The 27,265-nt window shown below is 47.3% G+C and overlaps 1 protein-coding gene across 1 annotated transcript in view; it reads left to right on the top strand.

The window, feature by feature from the left end:
• Window positions 1-668: 668 nt before the first annotated feature.
• themis2 (thymocyte selection associated family member 2) overlaps window positions 669-27,265 on the top strand; it is a 203,486-nt gene continuing 176,889 nt past the window's right edge. The window contains exon 1 of the mRNA XM_072500872.1: window positions 669-788. Coding sequence (XP_072356973.1) covers window positions 671-788 — 118 coding nt within the window. The 5' untranslated portion in view covers window positions 669-670. The remainder of the gene's footprint in view (window positions 789-27,265) is intronic.

The following is a 27,265-nucleotide window of genomic DNA, read 5'->3' on the forward strand; positions in this document are numbered from 1 at the left end:
GCGACCACTAACAGCTCAACAAGATTCCACCCATTAATTCTATGTCTCTCTGTCCACAGATATTGCCTAACCTGCTGAATGTTTTCAACATTTTATGTTCTTACATAAGATTATTAGCATCTGCAGTATTTTCATTTTTGGCAGTGGGTTAAGGATGAGATTGGGAGGCAATGGGATTCCCTGTTGCCAAATACTGAGCCATTGGCTGTATTCACTGTAGAGACTCTCGATTTAAACATGTAGAAGAACCACTCTGGGGAAGTATTGAGGTGGTGGCGTTCAGGAGGAGGTATCATAGGGATATTTATGCTTCTGTAGACCAGCCTTTAAAGGAGGGAAGGGAAATATCTGGGGGTGGTGGGGGAGGGCCCACACATCCACAATTATAATACTGCAAAGCACCAGCTTTGCAAATCATGTTAATCTGTTGAAACCAATCTAGTGTTGGTTCTCTTTTGAGTATTTATTTTTACTATTGGCATCTCGCCAAATTCATTGTCCGCTCATGCAGTGACTTACGATGACCAGAACTCAAACCACAAGTGCTTTTTTTCTCTCTCTCTCTCTGAAACTATAATTGCATCAACTGAGTTCCTGGTACACTGTCGTACTTACATCTGAGGTACATGTTATGTTGGTGAGGAGCTGGTGATGCAAGTGGCGAGTGACAATGGCAGACTTCTACCATGCAGATTCACAAATCACCTCATTACAAGATTATATTTGTTCTTTGGACCTATCCACACTTCCCAGGATTCTGGAGATCCATTCCGGAGTTTACTTCCAAGGTACGTGAAACCAGGAGTTTCCTCCCATTCATACCTTTTAAGATCCATTAATATTGTGTTCAGTTTGACAAATTATTTGCCTATTCAACCTCATTATCATTCTTGCCACTGGCAGTGTTCTCTTTTCTGTGTTACTCTACTCAAATGCAAAGTGTTTAAGGGTAAAGCACTGCTCCATTTACAAATAAAGCCTGTGTATCAATCAAGTATCTGGATGCCTTATAGACTGTGGGAGGGATTCTCTGGTCAACGACACTGAAATCGTGTTCGGCGATCGGCCGGAGAATCAATGTTTGTGTCGAAATCACTCAATGGCTATTCTTAATACTTTGGAAAATAGAACGCATTTCACCCGATCTTGTGCTCGCGTGAGATCCTGGTACTCACCAATTGCCCCTCACTTGCATTTTCCAACAGACAATCATACTGTAGTGACACAAAGCCCTGATTAGACCACACCAGTAGTACTGTGAGTAGTTCTGACACCACACCCTCGCAAGGGTGCATTGGCCTTAATGGAGTGTAGCCTAGATTGACCAGATTAATAACTTGACTCCCACAGTTAAATTGCGAGGAGAAACTAGGGTTGTTACCATGGAATTTAGAAGCTTACAGGGTGATTTCATCAAAGTTTTCAAGACACAAAGGGGTACAGGTAGAGTAGATAGAGAGCCTCTATTTCCATAAGTTGGGAGGCGGGATTCTCCGTTAGCCAACACCAAAATCGGGAAAAGCGATTGGGCGGAGAATCGGTTCTGAAGCCGAAATCACGGCAGGTGCCGATTTCAATGCGTTTCGGAAGGTAAGTACAAAAGACACCGTCTGCATATCATTAGCGGGCCTGACCCAATATTTTCTGGGGCCTCCAGAGTTCCCGACGGCATGGTTCACTTGTACTTTGAAAAATTGTGAAACCAGCGTGGCGGCTGCTGAGAGAGAAATGGCGTATGGAAGGGATACAACATCACCATCGTTTGCTGACAGTTGTGCCACTGGCCGGGGGCTTCTGCCAGGGCTGGGGCGAATAGTGGGGGGAGACCAGGAGGTGGGCTGTGGGGTCGGGGTGGGCGGGCACGGAGCACCATTGCCGCAGCCGGCAAGGCAGCCATGCAGCTGGGCATACCGTTAACAGCCTACTTTGAACATAGTGCCATGGATCGTATAGGTGTCCCCCAGGGCACCCCCCTGGGTGTCCTCTGGCCCCAGCCAACCCATGAGCTGTATCGGCACGCTCCAACACAACCAGTGCCATCTTGTTGGCTGGGATGACTGTGTGTGGGGAGTGTAATATGTATATGCGGCTGCAGCTTGTCAGCTTCCCGAGTGTCAATCACGGACCTGGCAAATCCCGTACCATTTTTTGTTGGAATCAATTGTTAACTACGTGGCACAGGTGCTAGCCTCTCAACGGTAGCGGAATCAGTCCAAGGGCACACAGGTTTTTCTGTCGTAGCAGTCCACGGATTCTGTGTTGTCGTCAACAATTTGTCTCAAAAACGGAGAATCCCGCCCGGGGACTCTGGGACGCACTGACTAAAAATTAGAGCCAAACCTTTCAGAAGTAATATGAAGCTGCAAAGGGGTGCTGGAAATTTGGAGCTCCCTTCTTCAATGAAAAATTGATGCCAAATCAATTGTTTATATAAAATGAAGATTGAGAAATTTTTGTAAGCCAGAAGTAGTAAGGGATAAGGGGCAAAGGTGGATATATGGAGTGAGGCCACAAGTCAGCCATTGGGTGCAATCATCCGGCCCCAATGCCCCGGAAAGGCAGCTCGCCATGGTGCAGCATAGCCAGTGAAAACCGGGAGACCCCGCTCCCAGGATCTAGACGGCTCGCAATGCCTCATGAGATTCAATGCATTCTCGGAGATGATGCAAGGGGAATCCCGCCCACAATGGCGGGATCAGTTTTTGCCGATTCTGCATATTAGAGCGAGGCAGTAAGCCTTACTCTATTGTGCAGATTCCAGAGGTACCTGAGGCTTTGGGATTCAATCCCTTTGCCTCGGGGGGCTCGGGTGAGTGCCATTTGATACTTGTCCCCACAAATGGGGACCAGACGGACGGCACTCATGGGGTTCTCACAAGGGGATTGGAGACCTCCAGCTCCATGCCCTTTTGGCAAGGTAGGCACTGCCAAGGTACCATGCTGGCATTATTTGCGCGCACACGATTGGGCTGGGATTGCCTGCTGTGGGTCTTCGGGTCTGCAGGGGGACAGGATGTGCGGGGGGGAGGGGATCCTCTCATATTGCATTCAGGCTGGGGAGAGGTCCGTTTTTTTTGTGTGCCTCATTATTTGTAAATGGCGTCCCGATCTCTTGCTACAATGGGGAGTTCTTATTGAATGGCGGAACTGGTTCGAGGGGCCGAGAGCCTATTCCTGCTGCTAATTTGTATGTTTGTAAGATACCGTTGCTGCATTGGGGAAGGTGCCCTGAGTCTACACAGCTGGGACAGTTCCTTTGCAGGAACTCAACTTTACATTAATCATCACACACAGCTGATACAGTTGGCCTGACGCAGACCCAGAAGAAACTCATTACTCAGCGAAATTCTCCATTTGGGAGACGTTCTTCCGCTGAATCTGAATTGGCATGATTTACACTCCCACTGGGATCGCAAATTATTGAGCAATTCAGTATCTCCCCATGCAAATTTATGCATGACGAGGAACATGAGGGATTCCTGAGAGAATTCCGCTATCAGGCCGTCATTTTGAGCGGGCAGCCCAATAGCGAAGTCCCTTGGCCGGCCACCCCACCCTGATCCCTGCATCACAAAACAGCTCCCCACTGATGGATTTTATGGGTGCCCCCCCCTTCCCCCAAGTACGTGGGAGACCCTTACAGACCCCCTTAATAGGGAGAACCCCCACAGGTACCCCCTAACTAAAGGAAACCCCCAGTGACACCATAACTAAGGACACCCCCTGGGATTCCCTGAATAGGGAGAGCCACCTAGGGACCCACTGAATAGGGACACCCCCGCCCCCAGGGATTCACTTAAGAGAGAGACCCCCAGGGACTCCCTTAATAGGGAGATCCCCAGGGACCCCCGCAGGGATCCCCTTCACAAAGATCACCTAACCTTCGGGTCCAGATCCGCGGTCCGAGTCCGCCATGGAGCACGGCGTGGCTGCTGGAGGCTGCCGCCATGAGCATGCGCGGCCTCTGACCCGGAAGTGCGGGGCCCTGGACCTGCAGCAAAAGCTGTTAGACCTACGGGCAGCACGGTAGCACAAGTGGATAGCACTGTGGCTTCACAGTGCCAAGGTCCCAGTTTCGATTCACCGTTGGGTCACTGTCTGTGCGGGTTTCCTCCGGGTGCTCCTGGTTCCTCCCACAGTCCAAAGACATGCAGGTTAGGTGGAATGGCCATGCAAAATTGCCCTTAGTAACCAAAAGGGTTAGGAGGGGTTATTGGGTTACGGGGATAGAGTGGAAGTGAGGGCTTAAGTGGGTCGGTGCAGACTTGATGGACCGAATTGCCTCCTTCTGCACTGTATGTTCTATGTTCCATATGTTCTATGTACGCTCGGTCCCTGCTAATCCCCTGCAGGGCTAGGAATTTGTGGCCCTTTCACGGTGGTTTTTCTAGCATGAAACTCCACAGTTTTTACGCCGGCGTGAGGACATAGTCCCTGATGCACTATCAATTACGGTGAGACGAGAGTAGAGAGTAATCGAGGCTTTATTAAGCAGAGATGTGTTGCCTCCTGCAGCTGCTACCAAAATGGCTGCAGCTCGGTGAGCACACACATTTATACTCCGCCTACTGGGCGGAGCCGGCAGGCAGGGATCTACCCCCGTACCTGTAGAACAGGAGCCTTACCGTATTACCTCTCATATGCGTATTATACAAACAGTGGTGACTACTACATTCATCCCCTGTTAAAAAAGAGTCCAGCAAGGGTGGTGAAAAAACTATTTACATGGTATGTGAGCATTTTTAAAGTGTACAGTTTGGTGAAAGTTCACAAATTTAATCGGTCGGGTGCCATGATCCTCCGTTGTGAACGCCGCAGTCCCGGTGGTGATGCAGACGCCGGCTTGGTCGCTGGTGACTCCGGGAGCGTGTAGTCCTCATCTTCATCCCCGGGTGGGACCAATGGGAGGATGGTTCGTCCTGGAGCGGGGCGGTAGTGAGGTGCGCTGGGGGGAGGATGGGTGGTGCCGGGGCAATTGGAGGGGGGGGGGGGGGGGAACCAGCTGGCCTTTGGATTTCGGCGGCAGCAGTGCGCAGGGGCCTTCTGGGAGGTGAGTAGTGAGTTTAAAAGCTCTTACCTTTACAGGAGCAGCCCTTTGGATTTCGGCGGCAGCGGTGCGCAGGGGCCTTCTGGGAGGTGAGTAGTGAGTTTAAAAGCTCTTACCTTTACAGGAGCAGCCCTTTGGATTTCGGCGGCAGCAGTGCGCAGGGGCCTTCTTGGAGGTGAGTAGTGAGTTTAAAAGCCTTGCCTGGTCCCGTGTCTGGTGTCTGTTCTTCTTTTCTGTTTTATTTGTTTTTATATAAGGCGGGAACCGGAAGTTCGACCTCTGGCAAGTCCCCCCCCACCCCCCCCCCCCCCCAACCAATAAATTCTGGTGGAGAGGAAACCCGAGACACTACATGTGTAGTGTCTCCCACCCGCCCTCCTCCTCTAACCTAATAATAAGACCCATTGGTGTAAGGTAAGTGCCATATTATATTATTATATTATTAGCATTGTGCAGGTCAAGGATCGGAGGTGGAGGAGCAGTCTCTGTCAGCGAGAGAACCTGAGAACATCTCAGACACTCAGAAGTTAAGAAGGTAAGTAAGTGATTTTTACTTTTATACCTTTTTTCAAATTGTGTGTGTCGGGGGGAAACTGAAGTGACATCACAGAAAAGCTGTGGCCAGAGTGGCTGGTTGGAATTCTAACCTAAATTTAAAAAAAATTTGAGTATTTGGGAACTAATTAAACATAATAACTTAATTATAATTTAGAGGATATCTAAGCCAGAGATCGGAGAGTATTATAGTTAGCTATCGCATTTCTATTAGAAATCTAGTGCTAGGAAACAGATAGTTGACAGTAACTTTGCAATTAAAAAAAAAGTATTTAAAAAAAAAAAAGACAAATTTTAATTTTAATTAATTGACGCAATGTCAGTTAGAGGGGTGCTGTGCTCTGACTGTGAGATGTGGCAGGTCCGGGAGGCTTCCAGCGTCCCGGATGGCTTCATCTGCAGAAAGTGCACCCAACTGCAGCTCCTCACAGACCGCATGGTTCGGTTGGAGCAGCAATTGGATGCACTTAGGAGCATGCAGCTGGCGGAAAGCGTCATAGATCGCAGTTATGTAAATGTGGCCACACCCAAGTGCAGGCAGAGAAATGGGTGACCACCAGAAAGGGCAGGCAGTCAGTGCAGGAATCCCCTGTGGTTGTCCCCCTCTCAAACAGATATACCCCTTTGGATACTGTCGGGGGGGATAGCCTATCAGGGGAAAACAGCAGCAGCCAGAGCAGTGGCACCACAGCTGGCTCTGATGTTCAGAAGGGAGGGTCAAAGCGCAGAAGAGTAATAGTAATAGGGGACTCTATAGTCAGGGGCACAGATAGGCGCTTCTGTGGACGTGAAAGAGACTCCAGGATGGTATGTTGCCTCCCTGGTGCCAGGGTCCAGGATGTCTCCGAACGGGTAGAGGGAATCCTGAAGGGGGAGGGCAAACAGGCAGAGGTCGTTGTACATATTGGTACTAACGACACAGGCAGGAAGGGGCATGAGGTCCTGCAGCAGGAGTTCAGGGAGCTAGGCAGAAAGTTAAAAGACAGGACCTCGAGGGTTGTAATCTCGGGATTACTCCCTGTGCCACGTGCCAGTGAGGCTAGAAATAGGAAGATAGAGCAGACAAACACGTGGCTAAACAGCTGGTGTAGGAGGGAGGGTTTCCGTTATCTGGACCACTGGGAGCTCTTCCGGGGCAGGTGTGACCTGTATAAGATGGACGGGTTGCATCTAAACCGGAGAGGCATAAATATCCTGGCCGCGAGGTTTGCTAGTGTCACACGGGAGGGTTTAAACTAGTACGGCAGGGGGGTGGGCACGGGAGCAATAGGTCAGAAGGTGAGAGCATTGAGGGAGAACTAGGGAATAGGGACAGTGTGGCTCTGAGGCAGAGCAGACGGGGAGAAGTTGCTGAACACAGCGGGTCTGGTGGCCTGAAGTGCATATGTTTTAATGCAAGGAGCATTACGGGTAAGGCAGATGAACTTAGAGCTTGGATTACTACTTGGAACTATGATGTTGTTGCCATTACAGAGACCTGGTTGAGGGAAGGGCAGGATTGGCAGCTAAACTTTCCAGGATTTAGATGTTTCAGGCGGGATAGAGGGGGATGTAAAAGGAGAGGCGGAGTTGCGCTACTTGTTCGGGAGAATATCACAGCTATACTGCGAGAGGACACCTCAGAGGGCAGTGAGGCTATATGGGTAGAGATCAGGAATAAGAAGGGTGCAGTCACAATGTTGGGGGTATACTACAGGCCTCCCAACAGCCAGCGGGAGATAGAGGAGCAGATAGGTAGACAGATTTTGGAAAAGAGTAAAAACAACAGGGTTGTGGTGATGGGAGGCTTCAATTTCCCCAATATTGACTGGGACTCACTTAGTGCCAGGGGCTTAGACGGGGCGGAGTTTGTAAGGAGCATCCAGGAGGGCTTCTTAAAACAATATGTAAACAGTCCAACTAGGGAAGGGGCGGTACTGGACCTGGTATTGGGGAATGAGCCCGGCCAGGTGGTAGATGTTTCAGTAGGGGAGCATTTCGGTAACAGTGACCACAATTCAGTAAGTTTTAAAGTACTGGTGGACAAGGATAAGAGTGGTCCGAGGATGAATGTGCTAAATTGGGGGAAGGCTAATTATAACAATATTAGGCGGGAACTGAAGAACATAGATTGGGGGCGGATGTTTGAGGGCAAATCAACATCTGACATGTGGGAGGCTTTCAAGTGTCAGTTGAAAGGAATACAGGACAGGCATGTTCCTGTGAGGAAGAAAGATAAATACGGCAATTTTCGGGAACCTTGGATGACGAGTGATATTGTAGGCCTCGTCAAAAAGAAAAAGGAGGCATTTGTCAGGGCTAAAAGGCTGGGAACAGACGAAGCCTGTGTGGCATATGAGGAAAGTAGGAAGGAACTTAAGCAAGGAGTCAGGAGGGCTAGAAGGGGTCATGAAAAGTCATTGGCAAATAGGGTTAAGGAAAATCCCAAGGCTTTTTACACGTACATAAAAAGCAAGAGGGTAGCCAGGGAAAGGGTTGGCCCACTGAAGGATAGGCAAGGGAATCTATGTGTGGAGCCAGAGGAAATGGGCGAGGTACTAAATGAATACTTTGCATCAGAATTCACCAAAGAGAAGGAATTGGTAGATGTTGAGTCTGGAGAAGGGGGTGTAGATAGCCTGGGTCACATTGTGATCCAAAAAGACGAGGTGTTGGGTGTCTTAAAAGATATTAAGGTAGATAAGTCCCCAGGGCCTGATGGGATCTACCCCAGAATACTGAAGGAGGCTGGAGAGGAAATTGCTGAGGCCTTGACAGAAATCTTTGGATCCTCGCTGTCTTCAGGGGATGTCCCGGAGGACTGGAGAATAGCCAATGTTGTTCCTCTGTTTAAGAAGGGTAGCAAGGATAATCCCGGGAGCTACAGGCCGGTGAGCCTTACTTCAGTGGTAGGGAAATTACTGGAGAGAATTCTTCGAGACAGGATCTACTCCCATTTGGAAGCAAATGGACGTATTAGTGAGAGGCAGCACGGTTTTGTGAAGGGGAGGTCGTGTCTCACTAACTTGATAGAGTTTTTCGAGGAGGTCACTAAGATGATTGATGCAGGTAGGGCAGTAGATGTTGTCTATATGGACTTCAGTAAGGCCTTTGACAAGGTCCCTCATGGTAGACTAGTACAAAAGGTGAAGTCACACGGGATCAGGGGTGAACTGGCAAGGTGGATACAGAACTGGTTAGGCCATAGAAGGCAGAGGGTAGTAATGGAGGGATGCTTTTCTAATTGGAGGGCTGTGACCAGTGGTGTTCCACAGGGATCAGTGCTGGGGCCTTTGCTCTTTGTAGTATATATAAATGATTTGGAGGAAAATGTAACTGGTCTGATTAGTAAGTTTGCAGACGACACAAAGGTTGGTGGAATTGCGGATAGCGATGAGGACTGTCTGAGGATACAGCAGGATTTAGATTGTCTGGAGACTTGGGCGGAGAGATGGCAGATGGAGTTTAATCCGGACAAATGTGAGGTAATGCATTTTGGAAGGGCTAATGCAGGTAGGGAATATACAGTGAATGGTAGAACCCTCAAGAGTATTGAAAGTCAAAGCGATCTAGGAGTACAGGTCCACAGGTCATTGAAAGGGGCAACACAGGTGGAGAAGGTAGTCAAGAAGGCATACGGCATGCTTGCCTTCATTGGCCGGGGCATTGAGTATAAGAATTGGCAAGTCATGTTGCAGCTGTATAGAACCTTAGTTAGGCCACACTTGGAGTATAGTGTTCAATTCTGGTCGCCACACTACCAGAAGGATGTGGAGGCTTTAGAGAGGGTGCAGAAGAGATTTACCAGAATGTTGCCTGGTATGGAGGGCATAAGCTATGAGGAGCGATTGAATAAACTCGGTTTGTTCTCACTGGAACGAAGGAGGTTGAGGGGCGACCTGATAGAGGTATACAAAATTATGAGGGGCATAGACAGAGTGGATAGTCAGAGGCTTTTCCCCAGGGTAGAGGGGTCAATTACTAGGGGGCATAGGTTTAAGGTGAGAGGGGCAAGGTTTAGAGTAGATGTACGAGGCAAGTTTTTTTACGCAGAGGGTAGTGGGTGCCTGGAACTCACTACCGGAGGAGGTAGTGGAAGCAGGGACGATAGTGACATTTAAGGGGCATCTTGACAAATATATGAATAGGATGGGAATAGAAGGATACGGACCCAGGAAGTGTAGAAGATTGTAGTTTAGTCGGGCAGGATGGTCGGCACGGGCTTGGAGGGCCGAAGGGCCTGTTCCTGTGCTGTACATTTCTTTGTTCTTTGTTCTTTGGTGCCAGGTCCCTGAGGGAGACTGCGTCTTGGCGGACATCGGGGTAAGCCACGTAGGCGTACTGCGGGTTTGCATGCAGCAGCTGTACCCTTTCGACTAACGGGTCCGCCTTGTGGAGCCGCACGTGCTTGCAGTCCCAATAACGGAGAATACAGCCCATGCGGTTAGGTAATTTAGACATTCTGAATTTTCCCTCTTGTGTACCCGAACAGGTGCCGGAATGTAGAGACCAGGGCTTTTCACTGCAGTGTTAATATAAGCCTACTTGTGACAATAAAGATTATTATTATACTCTTCCCGAAGGCAGGTCCTTGACTCATTGCTTGTCATGCTTTGTTATGAACTGTTTTTCTTGGCAATTTCTGTCAGTGGTGGTTTGACCTTCCTCTCTCAAGGCAGGTCCCAAGTCTATCTCAATCAGAACAGGAATCTAACGCAGCATTGTTCTGATCCACACACTAGCCATCTAGCCAACTCAGCTAATTGGCCCCCTGTATTGATCATGCAAATATACAGAAAAGATGAAAAAGAAAATATTATCTGGCCCACCAATTCGGCCCTACAAGATGCCTGGAGTAACCTGACAAGACACTTCCGAAACCCATCCGGTCCACCAATCTCCTGAGGAAAAAAAGCTGCAACAGTAACAACATCAACAACTTCTGTTTAATTTAATGAAACATTCTGCAATGCTTCCAGGAGCATTATAGAACAAAGTATGGCACCGAGCCACGTATTTTGTCAGAAGACCAAAAGCTTGGTCAAACAGATAGTTTTTATGATTTTCTTAAGGGAGGTGAAGGGACAGAGAGACCTAGGGAGGAAATTCCAGGGGTTGGTAACAAGGCAACTGAAGGTGTGGCCAGCAATAGATCTGAAAAGATCTGAAAGATTTCTTTTTGATTCCCTCCGGCCAACAAAACCAGTCCATAGAAGCAGATATTAAATATATCACCCCAGACTGTGTGTGGCTGCAGTTATAATTATACACAGATATGCTGAACAAGCAAACGCTGACAGGATTCAATATGCACCTCTCTCACTGTGGTGAATGTATTATACTAATAATCCACCATTGTATCAGTACCATGCTTTGCCTTTGTATTTGCATCTATGCTATGCTGTTGCCCTTGTGGGCTCCACCTATGGGCCATTGTATGGCATCATCCATTGGGGAACATGTTGGGACACGTGTGGGCTCCGCCCATGGCTCCTCCCCTTGAGGGGGTATAAAGAGCAGTCGACCTGTAGGCGGCGCACAGTATTGTATCAGTCGCACAGTATTGTATCAGGCACTGTTCTAAGTTGATTCAAGCCACGGTTTACTTTTACTCTTGTGTCGAGTGAATTGATGGTCACATCACTCACCACAAGCACATCGTGGCTGCAGAATGTGCTATTCACAGGATGCAAACACTGCAATAACATCCTGGGTTTAGCTCAACAGCATGACCTCCACTGCGGAGAAGAACAAGTGCAGTATTGTCATCAGCACCAAGTCACACGCCATCTTAACTTGGATATATTCCACTGTTAGTTCCATTATCACAGCTGGGTCAAAACACTGGAATTCCCTACATAGCAACATTAGTGCAGCAATATAAGCACAAGGACCGCAGTACTTCAATGAGAAGACCCCTCACTAAATTGTCAGGGCAATTGAGATGGCCTTGCCAACAATCCTGAATATAGCCCCTTATTGAAACTCTTTGAAATCCTGCACATAGAACATAGAACATAGTACATACAGTGCAGAAAGAGGCCATTTGGTCCATCGAGTCTGCACTGACCCACTTAAGCCCTCACTTCCACCCTATCTCCGTAACCCAATAACCCCTCCTAACCTTTTTGGTCACTAAGGGCAATTTATCATGGCCAATCCACCTAACCTGCATGTCTTTGGACTGTGGGAGGAAACCGGAGCACCCGTAGGAAACCCACGCACACACGGGGAGGATGTGCAGACTCCGCACAGACAGTGACCCAAGCCGGGAATCGAACCTGGGACCCTGGCGCTGTGAAGCCACAGTGCTATCCACTTGTGCTACCGTGCTGCCCTACGCGCTGCACACAATGAAAGGCTGTCTCAATGGCAGTGAGTGTTGGTATAGAGGCAAGTATAATGGCCGTGAATTATTTCAGTGTTACACTTGCTTCACTTCATTGGAAGTGCAGCAGAAAGTCCATTTCATTTTTCATTTTTTCATTTCATTTCAACAGGCTTCCAATAAAGTTACAGCAGTGGAACATTGGAACACTGTAATAGCTCCCACAGAGAGGCAGCCATTTACAATTTGGTTTGCATTATCTTCCATTCCACATTTATTCCCCCAATTGTGAATTACCACACAACTAGGTTTCCTGGCGGCATGGGATGGGTACAGTGGGAAATCCCATTAACAATTGGCGGGAAGGTAGAATCCTGCTGCAAGTGAATGGTGCGCCGAGGAGAACACAAAGCTGGGGGAACAGAGAATCCAACCCCCACCGCCCCCCCCCCCCCCCCCCCCCCACCCCCACTCTCTCCACTGCAGCACTGTCTCCAAGGCCCTTCTTGTGGAAATCCACATTTTCCTCTTCCCGGAGCCCTGGGAGTTATAACACTCAAGACATTAGCGAGAGCAAGATCAACTCCAGTACTTAACATGAAAAATCATGGGCATCATTCTCCGACCCCCCGCCGGGTTGGAGAATCGCCGGGGGCTGCCGTGAATCCCGCCCCCGCCGGTTGCCGAAGTCTCCGGTACCGGATATTCGGCGGGGTCGGGAATCGGGCCGCGCCGGTTGGCGGGCCCCCCCGCTCGATTCTCCGGCCCGGATGGGCCGAAGTCCCGCCGAAAAATTGCCTGTCCCGCCGGCGTGGATTAAACCACCTTTTGAGCGGCGGTTCAAGGCGGCGTGGGCGGGCTCCGGGGTCCTGGGGGGGGGGGGCGCGGGGCGATCTGGCCCCGGGGGGTGCCCCCACGGTGGCCTGGCCCGCGATCGGGGCCCACCGATCCGCGGGCGGGCCTGTGCCGTGGGAGCACTCTTTCCCATCCGCCTCCGCCACGGTCTCCACCATGGCGGAGGCGGAAGAGACTCCCTCCACTGCGCATGCGCAGGAAACTGTCAGCGGCCGCTGACGCTCCCGCCGCCCGGGGATGTCATTTCCGTGCCAGCTGGCGGGGCAACAAAGGCCGTTTCCGCCAACTGGCGGGGCGGAAATTCCTCCGGCGTCGGCCTAGCCCCTCAATGTTGGGGCTCGGCCCCCAAAGATGCGGAGCATTCCGCACCTTTGGGGCGGCGCGATGCCCGTCTGATTGGCGCCGTTTTGGGCGCCAGTCGGCGGACATTGCGCCGTTTCGGGAGAATTTCACCCCATATCCGTCAGAAAATGAACCTGGTTAATACTTTATTTGATCTGAATGCTAAATATTAAGTTTACTCAATGTTCTACATCACTAACTGGTTACCATGGAAGAGATTAGCCATGATCTGACTGAATGGCGGAGCAGGCTCGAAGGGCTGAATTTCCTGCTTCTGTTCCAAATGCCTATGTTCCTACCGTGACAACAAGATGATGATGAAAAGTGCCTCGTTGTTGTCATAACAACAGGTAATTACACCCGGGACAAACAGGAACACATCGCAACCAGCAAATTAGGGAACAATTTGACAAACAATTGTGTCTTAGAAATTCTAAACAGATAACTGTGGTTGACTCATGGCTAAATAATTTGCAGACTGCAGTAAATTTGTGAGATGTTGAAAAGGAAACATGTTCCATCCTTTCAAAAATTCCGTAATTAAATTTCTGAAATTCAAGCAAATGTCAAAAGACTATAAATATCTGAAATCTGCTAATTGATGGAAGTGTGTCCTTAACAGTGATCCGAAAGGGTGAATCCAAAATGACTCCAGATTTGATTTAGCCAACCTTAATTTTATTGGTTATTTTGAATAACAATAGATTATGGGTGCGATCTGTCGGCTGGGTCACGCCGGAATCGGGACAGGACACGGCTGGTAGATCCTGAGAGAGGCCTCTCCTGGGATTCCCAACGGGGGTTACGTGTCACAAGTTCTGACGAGATCTCGCGAGACGTCGCGATCTGGACCCTCCCACAATGGGCAGGACTGAGACTCGCATTACTAAAAGAGTTTAAAAGCTCACTTAGCTATGCTGCTGCCGGATCGAACGGCCACCCAGCCTCTATCAGCCTTGCCAAGGAGACCCCAGCCAGGTGCTATTTAGCAGAAGTCCCCACAAATGAGGACCAGGCAAAACGGCACTCTTCCAGGTGATCGGAGGCCTCCGGGTGGTCGGCCTTTGGCCAGGTTGGCACCTAGGCACTTCTGGTGCCACCTGGATATCTTGGCATTGCCATGGTGCCCAGGTGGCACTGTCAGGCTGGAAGGGTGGTGCAAGGCAAGCATTCTACCCGCGCCGGGGATCGGGCCCAAGGGTGCACTGCAGGTGTGTGGTGGGGTGCAGAGAGACTCAAGAACCACCCCAACAGGTGAGTTGGAGCATCGGGGGGTTCAGGGGTCATACCGGGGGGGGGGGTCAAGAGATTGGGACAGCATTTAAAAATGGTACACCGATCTCTTCCTGTATTGAGGTATTGAGGAGCTCCGCGGCTTCGGTGGAGCATTCCCCAGCCAGGGCTGTTAAAAAAAACAGTGTCATTCGATAACGGGGTCATTCCTGGTGCTACAAGCACCAGGAACGACCCCTCGATACCTGCCCAGAAGAAACTCTGTTTTTATAAATTAAATTGCATCCTTAGACCTTATTGAAGTGGTCTTCAATGTAAATTTTCCACATCCTTCCATGTTTTCTGCCATGATGCATGGGCTTGTATCATTACTGCTCTGTTTACTCTTTATCCGGGTACTGATGCCTACTTTTGGAAGGAAGATATGTTTCATTTTGCTTTACAAGCTGGGCCAAAGTTTCATGCAGGTTCTATGTTGGACTCTTTGGACATTCAAAGTTCTTGGTAGACTTGGAACGGTGGATTGTACAAGTCCAATGTCCACTGGTGTGGTGAAATGGACCCACCCAGCTGGCAGAGGAGGAAGGTCATATTCAGTTTGTCTTGTTTGTTGGGAAATTCTAAGCCAAAGTTTCAGATGTCAATGAGATTGATTTTCCCTCAACTTGATTTTAGTGAGACAGGAATAACGTCAAAAAGGGGTAATTGACAGAGACAAGCGATCAGCGGCCATCTTAAGATGGGCCTAACCACTTAGTGACCAGGGCGCCCACCTGATTCAGGCCCTTCTCAGGTGGAAATTGTGTCCTCAGAACAAAAGTAATAGACAAAATAAGCAAAAAACAACCTCCTGTAGCTCTCATCCCATTACAAGTCGCAATGTGATTCAATGTTAAAACAATGTCTGTGGACCCAGTGTAATATTTCTACTCACGACAAATGCCTATTTCATGTCAAATGTTAAAATATGAAAAATACTGATTATTATGCCGAAGGTAAAATTAACTGAATGGTGGATATACCCAACAATTTTGCCCTACATTAGAAGAATATTATTTTTGTTTGTGGGTGATTCAGTCAGCAGAGGGGCTTGGGCCCATGTGATGTACAGATGTATATAATATAATAATCTTTATTCTCATAAGTAGGCTTACATTACCACTGCAATGAAGTTATTGTGAAAAGCCCTTAGTCGCCACATCCCGGAGCCTTTTCGGGTACACAGAGGGAGAATTCAGTATGTCCAAATTACCTAACAGCACGTCTTTCGAGACTTGTGGGAGGAAACCGGAGCACCCGGAGGAAACCCGCGCAGACACGGGGAGAACATACAGACTCCGCAGAGACAGTGACCCAAGCGGGAATCAATCCTGGGACCCTGCTGCTGTGAAGCAACAGTGCTACTCACTGTGCTACCATCCCATATAAGGGAGATTTATTACTTCTGAAGTATTGTGCAGTTCTACATTCCGAGCTTTATTTAAACATTGCTTTCTTTGAACAATTTGTGATGATCAGAAAGAAAGTTGTCGACTCAAGTCCTTCACCAATGCTTGAGCATTTGTAATGCAGGCTGACTCTCAGGGTGGTTTGTACTGGTGGGATATGGCCATGCCAGAAGTGCTGCTTTTTAGACAAGGTGTTAAATGAGCACCTGTTCAGGTAGATTAAAGAATCCAAAGGCACTATTTGACGAAGAGGAGGCATGTTTCAGTCGGATTTTACCCACCTCACCTTTGTCAATCAACACTCAAAAAAATGATTAGCTGGTCGTTCATCTCATTGTCATTATGGAATCTTGCTCTGTCCATATTAACTTCTGCATTTGCCTTTATTAATTTCAAGAACATATATACCATAAAGGGTGCAAGCTAGGAACTATCTCCATGCTTGCTTCTACACATGGCTCTGTCCAACACTGGTCTGATCCCAAAGTGCAGGACACGTGTTTGCTTACATCACTGTGTGGGTGGTACTATATTCAGCCCCACATTAATCCTATATGTGCCAGAACCTTATATTACAATAACAACAATGACTAATTCAAAGTCATTCATTGGGTGGGAAGAATTTTGGGACGTCTTCAAAATGTGGCAGTTTCTCATGTTCATACGGTTGTGGAGGGTAGAGTGTAAATAAATGGCAGTTTAGTGAAGAATAGTTCCTCTCTTTGCCTGTTGATTAAATTTCCTTTTATTGATCCATATGATCTTGGTTACAACGCAATATTAGGTGAAACATGAATGTTGTTGATGGCACTGTGGCACAGTGGTTTGATTCTGGCCTCAGGTGTGATGTGTCATGTACTCTGGGATAACACAGGTTGCAACTGGATGCAGCTTTAACCAAAAGATACTCCAGACCTTGAAGTTAGTTCAATCTGATTTATTGAACCAGTAGCACAGTTAGCACAGTTCTCTATGAGTTCGACTCTCTGCTAACCTAAGTGTGGTTACTCTGACTGACTGGACCAGACTAGCTCTTAGTCACGTGCTGGAGGTGTGATACTGTACATACACTCTGACTCACTCTGTAGATGTTCATCAGTGGAAAGAGGCGGAGCGTGAGTGCCTCATGCCTTTTATAGTGAGATACCACCCCTGAGTGTCCTGCCTGCTCATTGGTCATGTCCTGTTCTCTGCGTTCATTTGCTGCCTGTCTGTGCCTGTCTGTATATCATTATCTGCATGTCTGCATATCATGACTCTCCCCTTTTTAAAAAATGTTTTGTTGGCACATGGGAACGTACTTACATGTGGTGGCATATATTAACATATTTACAAGCGGTGGCATATGTGAATGTATTTACATATGAAGACAGTTGTCTAATATGAGAAAACAGAACATAGTAAACAAAACAAATGTTCATAAGTCCAGTCTCTGGGGCTTGCGTCTGATCCTTGTCGACCGCCGGAGAGGTGGTGGTGGGGATGATGGCGCCTTGACAGGCGGTATGGAAGCCTGACTGGTGGCCTCGTAGGTCGAGGCAAAACAACGGACAAAAACGGAGAAGAAAGCGGTTGCGGGCAGGCAACTTTGCTCAGTGTCTGTTTCGTCGCACAACAGAACCATCAGCCATACGTACAACATACAAGCGGGGCGCAGCCTGTCGAACAACGACAGCTGGAGCAGACCAGCCACCATCCGGTATCTTGATCCTGACAGTGTCTGTCGGGGATAACACGGGCAAATCGGTGGCATGAGCATCATAGCCCTGCATTTGCTGGTTTCGGAGCTGCTGCACCTTCTGCAGCACTGGGAGATCATCCAGGTTGGGCAAGTGTATGGCTGGAAGTGTCGTCCGCAGGTCCCTGTTCATCAGAAGTTGAGCCGGTGACATGCCAGTGGACAGTGGGGTCGTCCTGTACGCAAGCAGCGCGAGGTAGATGTCAGAAGCAGAATCCACACCTTGCAGATGAGCTGTTTCACAATGTGCACCCCTTTTTCAACCTTCCCATTGGACAGTGGATAGTGTGGGCTGGAAGTGATATGTTTGAAATGGTATGACTTGGCAAACATAGACCACCCGTGGCTGTTGAAGCATGGGCCATTGTCACTCATGACAGTGAGTGGGATACCATGCCTGGAGAACGTCTTCTTACAGGCCTTGATGACGGTCCGAGATGTGAGGTCTGGGAGCTTCACGACTTCAGGGTAATTGGAGAAATAGTCAATAATCAACATGTAGTCACGACCATTCGCACAAAAGAGGTCGATGCCAACCTTGGACCACGGGGAGGTCTCGATTTCATGCTGCTGGAGCGTCTCCTTGCTCTGTGCTGGCTGGAAGCGTTGACAGGTCGCACACTTGAGGACCATGTTCGAGATATCCTGGCTAATATCGGGCCAGAAGACAGCCTGCCTGGCTCTGCGTCTGCACTTTTTGACGCCCAGGTGTCCCTCATGGATTTGGCGGATCACCAAGCTCTGGAGACTGAGTGGAATGACAATCTGGTCCAGCTTGAGGAGGATACCATCAATCACCGTCAGGTCGTCCTTTATATTGTAAAATTGAGGGCACTGCCGTTTCTGCCAGCCATTGGCGAGGTGGTGCATGACACGCTGCAAGAGGGGGTCTTTGGCTGTCTCCTCGCAGATACGAACCACCTTCTCATCAGACGCCGGGAGAGTGCCAGCACACAGCTGCACCTGTGATTCAATCTGCCGGATGATTTCCAGCGGTTCACTAGGCAATGTGATGGAGCGGGACAATGCATCAGCGATGATGAGCTCCTTGCCAGGCGTGTACACTCAGTCAAAGTCGTACTTTCTGAGTTTGAGGAGGATGTGCTGCGACCGAGGCGTCATGTCGTTCAGGTCCTTGTGGATAATGTGTACCAGAGGCCTATGATCCGTCTCGACAGTGAATGTCGGCAGGTAGTAGACATAGTCGTGAAACTTGAGAATGCCAGTGAGAAGATCAGGCATTCTTTCTCTATTTGCGCATACCTTGTTTCGGTGGGCATCATGGCCCTCAATGTGTAGGCTACCGGTGCCCAGGATGAAGTGTCATCGCGTTGAAGCAGCACCGCACCCATGCCATCCTGGCTCGCATCTGTCGAGATCTTCGTCTCCCTGTCTGGGTCGCAAAATGCCAAGACGGGTGCAGCGGTGAGATTGACTTTCAGCTCCAACCACTCTGCCTGATGTGCTGCCTTCCATTCAAAGGCAGTGGACTTTTTCACCAGGTTTCGTAGGGCCGTGATGTGTGGAGCCAGGCGCAGTGGTTAGCATTGCTGCCTCACGGTGCCAAGGTCCCAGGTTCGATCCCGGCTCTGGGTCATTGTCCGTGTGGAGTTTGCACATTCTCCCCGTGTTTGCGTGGGCTTCGCCCCCACAACCCAAAGATGCGCAGGGTAGGTGTATTGGCTATGCAGAATTGCCCCTAAATTTGGAAAAAATGAATTGGGTACTCTAAATTTAGAAAAAGAAAAAAAGAAAAAGAAATCAAAGGCGTCCCTCATAAGGAGATCTGAGTGTTCCTTAGCTGTAACGTCCTGGCAGTCACTGTCCCGGACTTGTGGGATTAGGGCCCTCCAGAAGTCTTCTATGGACTCACCCAGTAGTTGCGAACGAGTTGCGAGCAGGTGCCTGGCGAAGAGCGTGTTTGTCTTCTGCTCATAATTGTCCTTGAGACGAGACATGGCTTCGGCGTAGTTTAACGCATCCTGGATCAGCGGGAAGATTTTGGAGCTCAGCCTGGAATATAAGATCTGGATCTTCTGAGCCTCTGGAACAGGGGTCGGCACAGTGGTCGTGGACTACAGTCAGACCATCAACAGGTACACGCAGCTCAACGCGTACCCCCTCCGACGCACATCTGACATGGTTAACCAGATTGCACAGTACCGGGTCTTCTCAACAATGGACCTGAAATCCGCCTACCACCAGCTACCCATCCATAAATCGGACCATCCATACACCGCCTTCGAGGCAGACGGCCGTTTATAGCACTTCCTTAGGGTCCTCTTCGGCGTCACTAACGGGGTCTCGGTCTTCCAAAGGGAGATGGACCGAATGGTCGACCAGTACGGTTTGCGGTCCACGTTTCCGTACCTAGACAATGTCACCATCTGCGGCCATGATCAGCAGGACCACGACGCCAACCTTGCTAAGTTTCTCCGCACCGCTACTCTCCCAAACCTCACTTACTACAAGTAGAGGTGTGTGTTCAGCACGAACCGCTTAGCCATCCTCGGCTATGTGGTCTAGAACGGAGTTCTGGGGCCCGATCCCGACCACATGCGCCCCCTCATGGAGCTCCCCCTCCCCCACTGCCCCAAGGCCCTCAAACGCTGCCTGGGGTTGTTTTCATATTACGCGCAGTGGGTCCCAAACTATGCGGACAAGGCCCGCCCACTCATACAATCCACCCAGTTTCCCCTGACGGCCGAGGCCCAACAGGCCTTCGCCCGGATCAGAGCTGATATTGCCAAGGCCACAGTGCACGTTGTAGATGAAACACTGCCCTTCCAAGTAGAAAGTGATGCATCAGACGTCGCCCTTGCCGCCACCCTCAATCAGGCAGGCAGGCCCGTGGCATTCTTTTCCCGCACCCTTCATGCCTCTGAAATTCGGCACTCATCCGGCGAAAAAGCTATCATTGAAGCTGTGCGGCATTGGAGACATTACCTGGCCGGCAGGAGATTCACTCTCCTCACTGACCAGCGGTCGGTAGCCTTTATGTTCAACAACACACAGCGGGGCAAGATCAAAAATGATAAAATCTTGCGGTGGAGAATCGAGCTCTCCACTATAATTACGAGATTAGGTATCGCCCTGGCAAACTCAACGAGCCCTCAGACGCCCTATCCCGAGGTACATGTGAGCAGCGCACAGGTAGACCAACTCTGGACCCTGCACGACAGCCTTTGTCACCCAGGGGTCACACGGTTGTATCACTTCATTAAGGCACAAAATTTGCCCTACTCCGTCGAGGAAGTAAGGACAATCACCAGGGACTGCCAGGTCTGTGCGGATTGCAAGCCGCACTTCTACCGGCCGGACCGCGTGCGCCTGGTGAAGGCTTCCCGCCCCTTTGAACGCCTCAGCGTGGATTTCAAAGGCCCCCTCCCCTCCACCGATCATCACACATATTTCCTCAATGTGATCGACGAATACTCCCGGTTCCCCTTCGCCGTCCCTTGCCCCGACATGACGTCTGCCCTCAATTTGATCTTCACTCTGTTCAGTTTCCCCGTCTGCATCCACAGTGACAGGGGATCTTCATTCATGAGTGATGAGCGTCAATTCCTGCCCAGCAGGGGTATCGCCTCCAGCAGAACGACAAGCTACAACCCCCGGGGAAACGGACAGGTAGAAAGGGAGAATGGGACGGTATGGAGGGCCGTCCGGCTGACCCTATGGTCCAGAAATCTCCCGGCCTCCTGCTGGCAAGAGGTCCTCCCTGATGCACTACATTCCATTCGCTCGTTACTCTGCACTGTGTCATGCAAGAGTGCCTTTAAGAACTGGATGTTTAAGCAATGTACCTTTAAGAAAACAATGATGTCAGAGAGTGGGTGAGGCTGAGGTCAGGTCAGCCATTTTGCAGGTTTTTAGTTTCAGTTTAAAAACAGTGTGTGTGTGTCTGTGTGTTTCCAGAGAGCTGCAAGTTTTGAAAAGAGCTGGGTGTGGGTCTGTGTCTTGCAGTGAACTGGATATCTGCCATGAAAGACTATCTCTGGATCATTTGGGTGATTTCAAGTAAAGCATTTAACCTGATGTGATTTTGTTTAAAGGTGTTAAGTCTCTTGGAAGTTTGAAGGAACATTTAAGGAAGTATTTATTATTGCAATATTTTCTGAGTTATCTTTGAAGTAAGGGGTGTTAAGAGATCAAATGTTTATTTAAGATGTTAAGTTGAGTTCATGGAATAAACAGTGTTTTGTGTTTAAAAACCCACGTGTCCATAATTGTAATCCCACACCTCGGGAAAAAGCCGTGCGCTCGGAAAAGCAACAAATCCATTAAAAGGAGAAGTTGGTTGAACTCCATGATACATTTTGGGGTTCTGAAAACGCCTGCCCCATAACAATTGGGGCTTGAGGGGGATAAATGTCGATCTATTGGATTGGCTTTTGTGAACTTAAAGACAGTGAAGGATTGTTGCTTTTCCGGTGTGGTATTTTAGTTTAAGTGGGGAGGGTGTTGTGAACAATGACTCTTTCAGAGGCTCAGAAGTTTTTGGGGGTGGAGAATGTTACACGTAGTACTTTACGGACAGAAACGAAAAGCAGACCGTTAGATTTGGCAAGAACATTGCAGTTAACATTACCTGACAAAATGCGAAAAGATGAGGTAATTATGGCGGTGGTTAAGCATTTAAAATTGCCTGAGATAGAGTTTGACTCATTGGAAATGGCAAAAATTCAGTTGCTAATTAAACAAATGGAACATGAGAAAGAATTAAAGCGGCTGGAATACGAGAGTGAGAGAGAGGAAAAAGAAAGAGAATGAGAGAGAGAGGAAAAAGAAAGAGAAAGAGAGAAAGAGAGGAAAGAGAAAGAGAGAGAGAGGAAAAAGAAAAGGAGAGAGAAGAAAGGAGAAAAGAAAGAATAGCCCTAGCAGAACAAAAAGAAAAAGAAAGGGAGATACAGATCAGGGAAAAAGATAAAGAGAGGGAGTTTGAACTTCAGAAAATGGCCATGAAACATGACAATCAGTTAAAATTGGCAGACGTAAAGGGAAACGTATAGTTGGATGATAGTGATGAGGATAGTGAGAAAGAGCGTCATAGTCGAAGGCTTGGTGAGGATCTATTTAAATATGTCCAAGCATTGCCAAGGTTTGATGAGAAGGAAGTGAAAGCCTTTTTCATTTCATTTGAGAAGGTAGCTAAACAAATGAAATAGCCACAGAACATGTGGGTGTTACTGATTCAAACAAAGCTGGTAGGTAGAGCTAGTGAAGTGTTTGCATCACTACCGGAGGAGGTATTTGGAACGTATGAGGAGGTGAAGAAATCCATCTTAAGTGCATATGAGCTAGTGCCTGAAGCTTACAGACAAAGGTTTAGAAATTTAAGGAAAGAATTTGGTCAAACATACATGGGGTTTGAAAGGCTCAAACAGAGTAATTTTGATAGGTGGATAAGGGCTTTGAAAATAGACCAAATGTATGAAGCTCTCAGAGAAATTATGCTTTTGGAGGAGTTTAAAAATTCAATTCCTGATGTAGTGAGAACTCATGTGGAAGAACAGAGGGTTAAAACTGCGAGATTAGCAGCGGAAATGGCAGATGATTATGAATTAGTTAATAAATCAAAGATCGGTTTCCGAAATCAGTTTCAGCCGGTGAGGGATAGAAACTGGAGACATGCGAACTACTCAAGTGGTAAAGGTAAAGGTGATCTGATGGGAGACAATAAAGAGAGTGTACCTCAGATTTAAAAAGAAATCCAGTAGGGTGGAAAAGAAATTAAATGTTTCAAATGTTTTCACTGTAATAAACTAGGCCATGTAAAGTCACAGTGTTGGTGGTTGAGAAAAAGCACTGGGAAGGCTGATGTGGTAAAACAGGATAAGACAGTGGGGTTTGTTAGAGTGGTAAAGGAAAGCCCAAGGGAAGCGAAGGAGGTGCAAACGATTGTCCAGCCTGATCAAGAGGTGATTGATAAGAAGGTGCCAGACCTCTTTAAAGAATTTACTTGTGTGGGTAAAGTTTACTCATGTGTATCAGGAGGAGCAGGTAAAGAAGTCACAATTTTAAGAGATACGGGAGCTAGTCAATATTTAATGGTAAGAGATGAGGAGTTATGTAGTTTGGGAAGAATGTTGCCAGAAAAGGTGGTAATATGTGGAATTCAGGGTGAGAGGAATAGCATTCCATTATATAAGGGAAGGTTGGAAAGTCCAGTGAAGAGTGGTGAAGTGGCAGTAAGAGTAATAGATAAACTATCTTGTCCAGGAATACAGTTTATCTTGGGTAATGATATAGCTGGATCGCAGGTGGGAGTGATGCCTTCTGTGGTTGATAAGCCAGTGGAAAATCAGTCAACTGAAGTGTTTAAGGATGAATATCCTGGGAGTTTTCCGGATTGTGTAGTAACAAGGTCGCAAAGTCACAGGTTAAGACAAGAGGAGAAATCAAAGAGTGAACATGAAGTTGAAATGCAATTATCAGAAACGATTTTTGATGAGATGGTTGAAAAAAACAAGAACAAGTAGAGGATGAGGCGGATATTTTTAGTTCAGGAACATTGGTGGAGCTACAACAGAAAGATGTAGAAATAAAACGGATATATCAGAAAGCATATACGGAAGAGGAATCTGAGAGTATACCAGAGTGTTATTACCGTAAAAATGATGTCTTGATGAGAAAATGGAGACCTGTACATATGCAGGCGGATGAAAAGTGGGCAGAGGTTCATCAAGTAGTATTGCCGGTAGGTTATAGAAAGGAGGTGTTGCGAGTTGCACATGAGGTACCAGTGGGAGGTCATTTGGGAATAAGGAAAACTCAAGCTAAAATCCAGAAACATTTTTATTGGCCTGGACTACATAAAGATGGAGTTAAATGTTGTCAATCATGTCACATGTCAAGTGATAGGGAAACCTCAAGCAGTGATAAAACCAGCGCCCGTAATACCCATTCCAGCATTTGAGGAACCTTTTACAAGGGTCCTATTCGATTGTGTAGGACCGCTTCCTAAAACAAAAAGTGGGAATCAATATCTTTTGACTGTAATGGATGTGTCTACTAGGTTTCCAGAGGCCATTCCAGTACGTAATATTACAGCTAAAAGGATTGTGGAGGAGTTACTTAAATTCTTTACTAGATATGGACTACCCACAGAAATTCAATCGGATCAAGGATCAAATTTTACTTCAAAGTTATTTAAAGAAGTTATGGATAGCTTAGGAATAAAACAATTTAAATCAATTGCGTACCATCCAGAATCGCAGGGAGCGTTAGAAAGGTGGCATCAGACATTAAAGACAATGTTGAGGGCGTATTGTCAAGATTATCCAGAGGATTGGGATAAAGGAATCCCATTCGTATTGTTTGCAATTAGGGATGCACCTAATGAGTCTACCAAATTTAGTCCTTTTGAACTAATTTTTGGTTATGAGGTAAGAGGACTACTTAAATTGATTAAGGAAAAATTGGTGGGTGAGAAATCGGAAATTGCACTATTGGAATACGTGTCAAATTTTAGGGAACGATTAAATAGAGCAGGTGAATTGGCTAGACAACATGTGAAAGTTGCACAAAATGTGATGAAACGGGTAGCGGACAAGAAATACAAAGTTCGTAGTTTTGCCAGTGGGGATGAAGTTTAGTGTTGGTACCAATGGTAGGAGAGCCTTTAAAAGCTAGGTTTTGTGGACCGTATCAGATTGAAAGAAAATTAAGTGAGGTGAATTATGTGGTAAAAACACCAGATAGAAGGAAGACTCACCGAGTGTTTCTTGTGAATATGCTTAAAAGGTGCTTTGAAAGGGAAGGAGAGAAAAAGGAGGTTTTAATGATTCTAACTCAAAGTGACAAACCAAATCCAGATGACTGTGAATTTGACATACATCAAATTAAATTGGAAAATGAGGATGTTCTTAAAAATTTGGATGAATTGTTAAGTTACCTTCCAGAGGAAAAACAAACTGACCTGAAAGAGTTATTGATATCACATGGGCAAGTTTGTAGAAATAAATTGGGAAGTACTAAAATGGCTATACATGATGTAGATGTGGGAAATGCTGTTCCTATCAAACAACATTCATGTAGACTTAATCCTTTAAAATTGGCACAGGTTAACAGAGAGATTGAGAGTATGCTGAACAATGGTATCATTGAAGTGGGTTGCAGCCAATGGAGCTCACCCATAGTGATGGTACCTAAACCAGACGGTACCCAACAGTTGTGTGTGGACTATAGAAAGGTGAATGCAAGAACGGACTCTTATCCTATCCCACGATTGAAGGATTGCATTGAGAAAGTGGGACAATCTGCTTTTATTTCCAACTTCCAGACATGGAACGAGCATTTAAAACATCGTATGGAGTGCTTCGATCAACTTCAGGAGGCGGGTTTGGTGATTAACCTAGCCGAAAGTGAATTTGGAGAAGTCCGAATCACTTTCCTTGCGGAGTTTCTGATATCCTCAAGAAGAAGTGAAATAATGCGATTTCTTAGCATGAGTGGATTTGATCGAACATTTGTGCAAAAGTTTTGTGACGTGATTACTCCACTGATGGAAGTGCTAAAGAAACCCAAAAAGATTTCAATGGACAGCGGACTTTCAACAGGCATTTGACTGCCTGAAAGCTGTGATCACCAATGCCCCTGTATTGGAGAATTCCAAGGGACTCTGTGGTCAGATTGACCTAAAGACTTTGATTCTAAAGAGAAATGCCGAGGAGTAGAGGAATGGATGGATCGTGCAGAGACTTTGTTCAAAGAGGCTGTCAATCGAGAAGGTTTTTGGTTGGAGGAAGAAGAACAAAGAAAAATGGACTATATCATTCTGTCTTGTTTTTTCTTAAAAAACGAAAACGTTTATTTACTGTGTACATTTCTTAGTGGATGGTGCAAACGTGAAAAATGAAATCACCTTGAAGTTGATGGTTTTTTTTTTCTTGGGGGGAGGTGTCATGCGAGAGTGCCTTTAAGAACAGGATGTTTAAGCAATGTACCTTTAAGAAAACAATGATGTCAGAGAGTGGGTGAGGCTGAGGTCAGGTCAGCCATTTTGCAGGTTTTTAGTTTCAGTTTAAAAACAGTGTGTGTGTTTCTGTGTGTTTCCAGAGAGCTGCAAGTTTTGAAAAGAGCTGGGTGTGGGTCTGTGTCTTGCAGTGAACTGGATATCTGCCATGAAAGACTATCTCTGGATCATTTGGGTGATTTCAAGTAAAGCATTTAACCTGATGTGATTTTGTTTAAAGGTGTTAAGTCTCTTGGAAGTTTGAAGGAACATTTAAGGAAGTATTTATTATTGCAATATTTTCTGAGTTATCTTTGAAGTAAGGGGTGTTAAGAGATCAAATGTTTATTTAAGATGTTAAGTTGAGTTCATGGAATAAACAGTGTTTTGTGTTTAAAAACCCACGTGTCCATAATTGTAATCCCACATCTCGGGAAAAAGCCGTGTGCTCGGAAAAGCAACAAATCCATTAAAAGGAGAGGTTGGTTGAACTCCATGATACATTTTGGGGTTCTGAAAACGCCTGCCCCATAACAATTGGGGCTCGAGGGGGATAAATGTCGATCTATTGGATTGGCTTTTGTGAACTTAAAGACAGTGAAGGATTGTTGCTTTTCCGGTGTGGTATTTTAGTTTAAGTGGGGAGGGTGTTGTGAACAATGACTCTTTCAGAGGCTCAGAAAAGCAACAAATCCATTAAAAGGAGAGGTTGGTTGAACTCCATGATACATTTTGGGGTTCTGAAAACGCCTCACCTATAACAACTGCCACTAACAATACACGG

This window comes from Scyliorhinus torazame, chromosome 1 (assembly GCF_047496885.1).
Source record: "Scyliorhinus torazame isolate Kashiwa2021f chromosome 1, sScyTor2.1, whole genome shotgun sequence".
In the NCBI taxonomy this organism is placed as follows: Eukaryota; Metazoa; Chordata; class Chondrichthyes; order Carcharhiniformes; family Scyliorhinidae; genus Scyliorhinus; species Scyliorhinus torazame.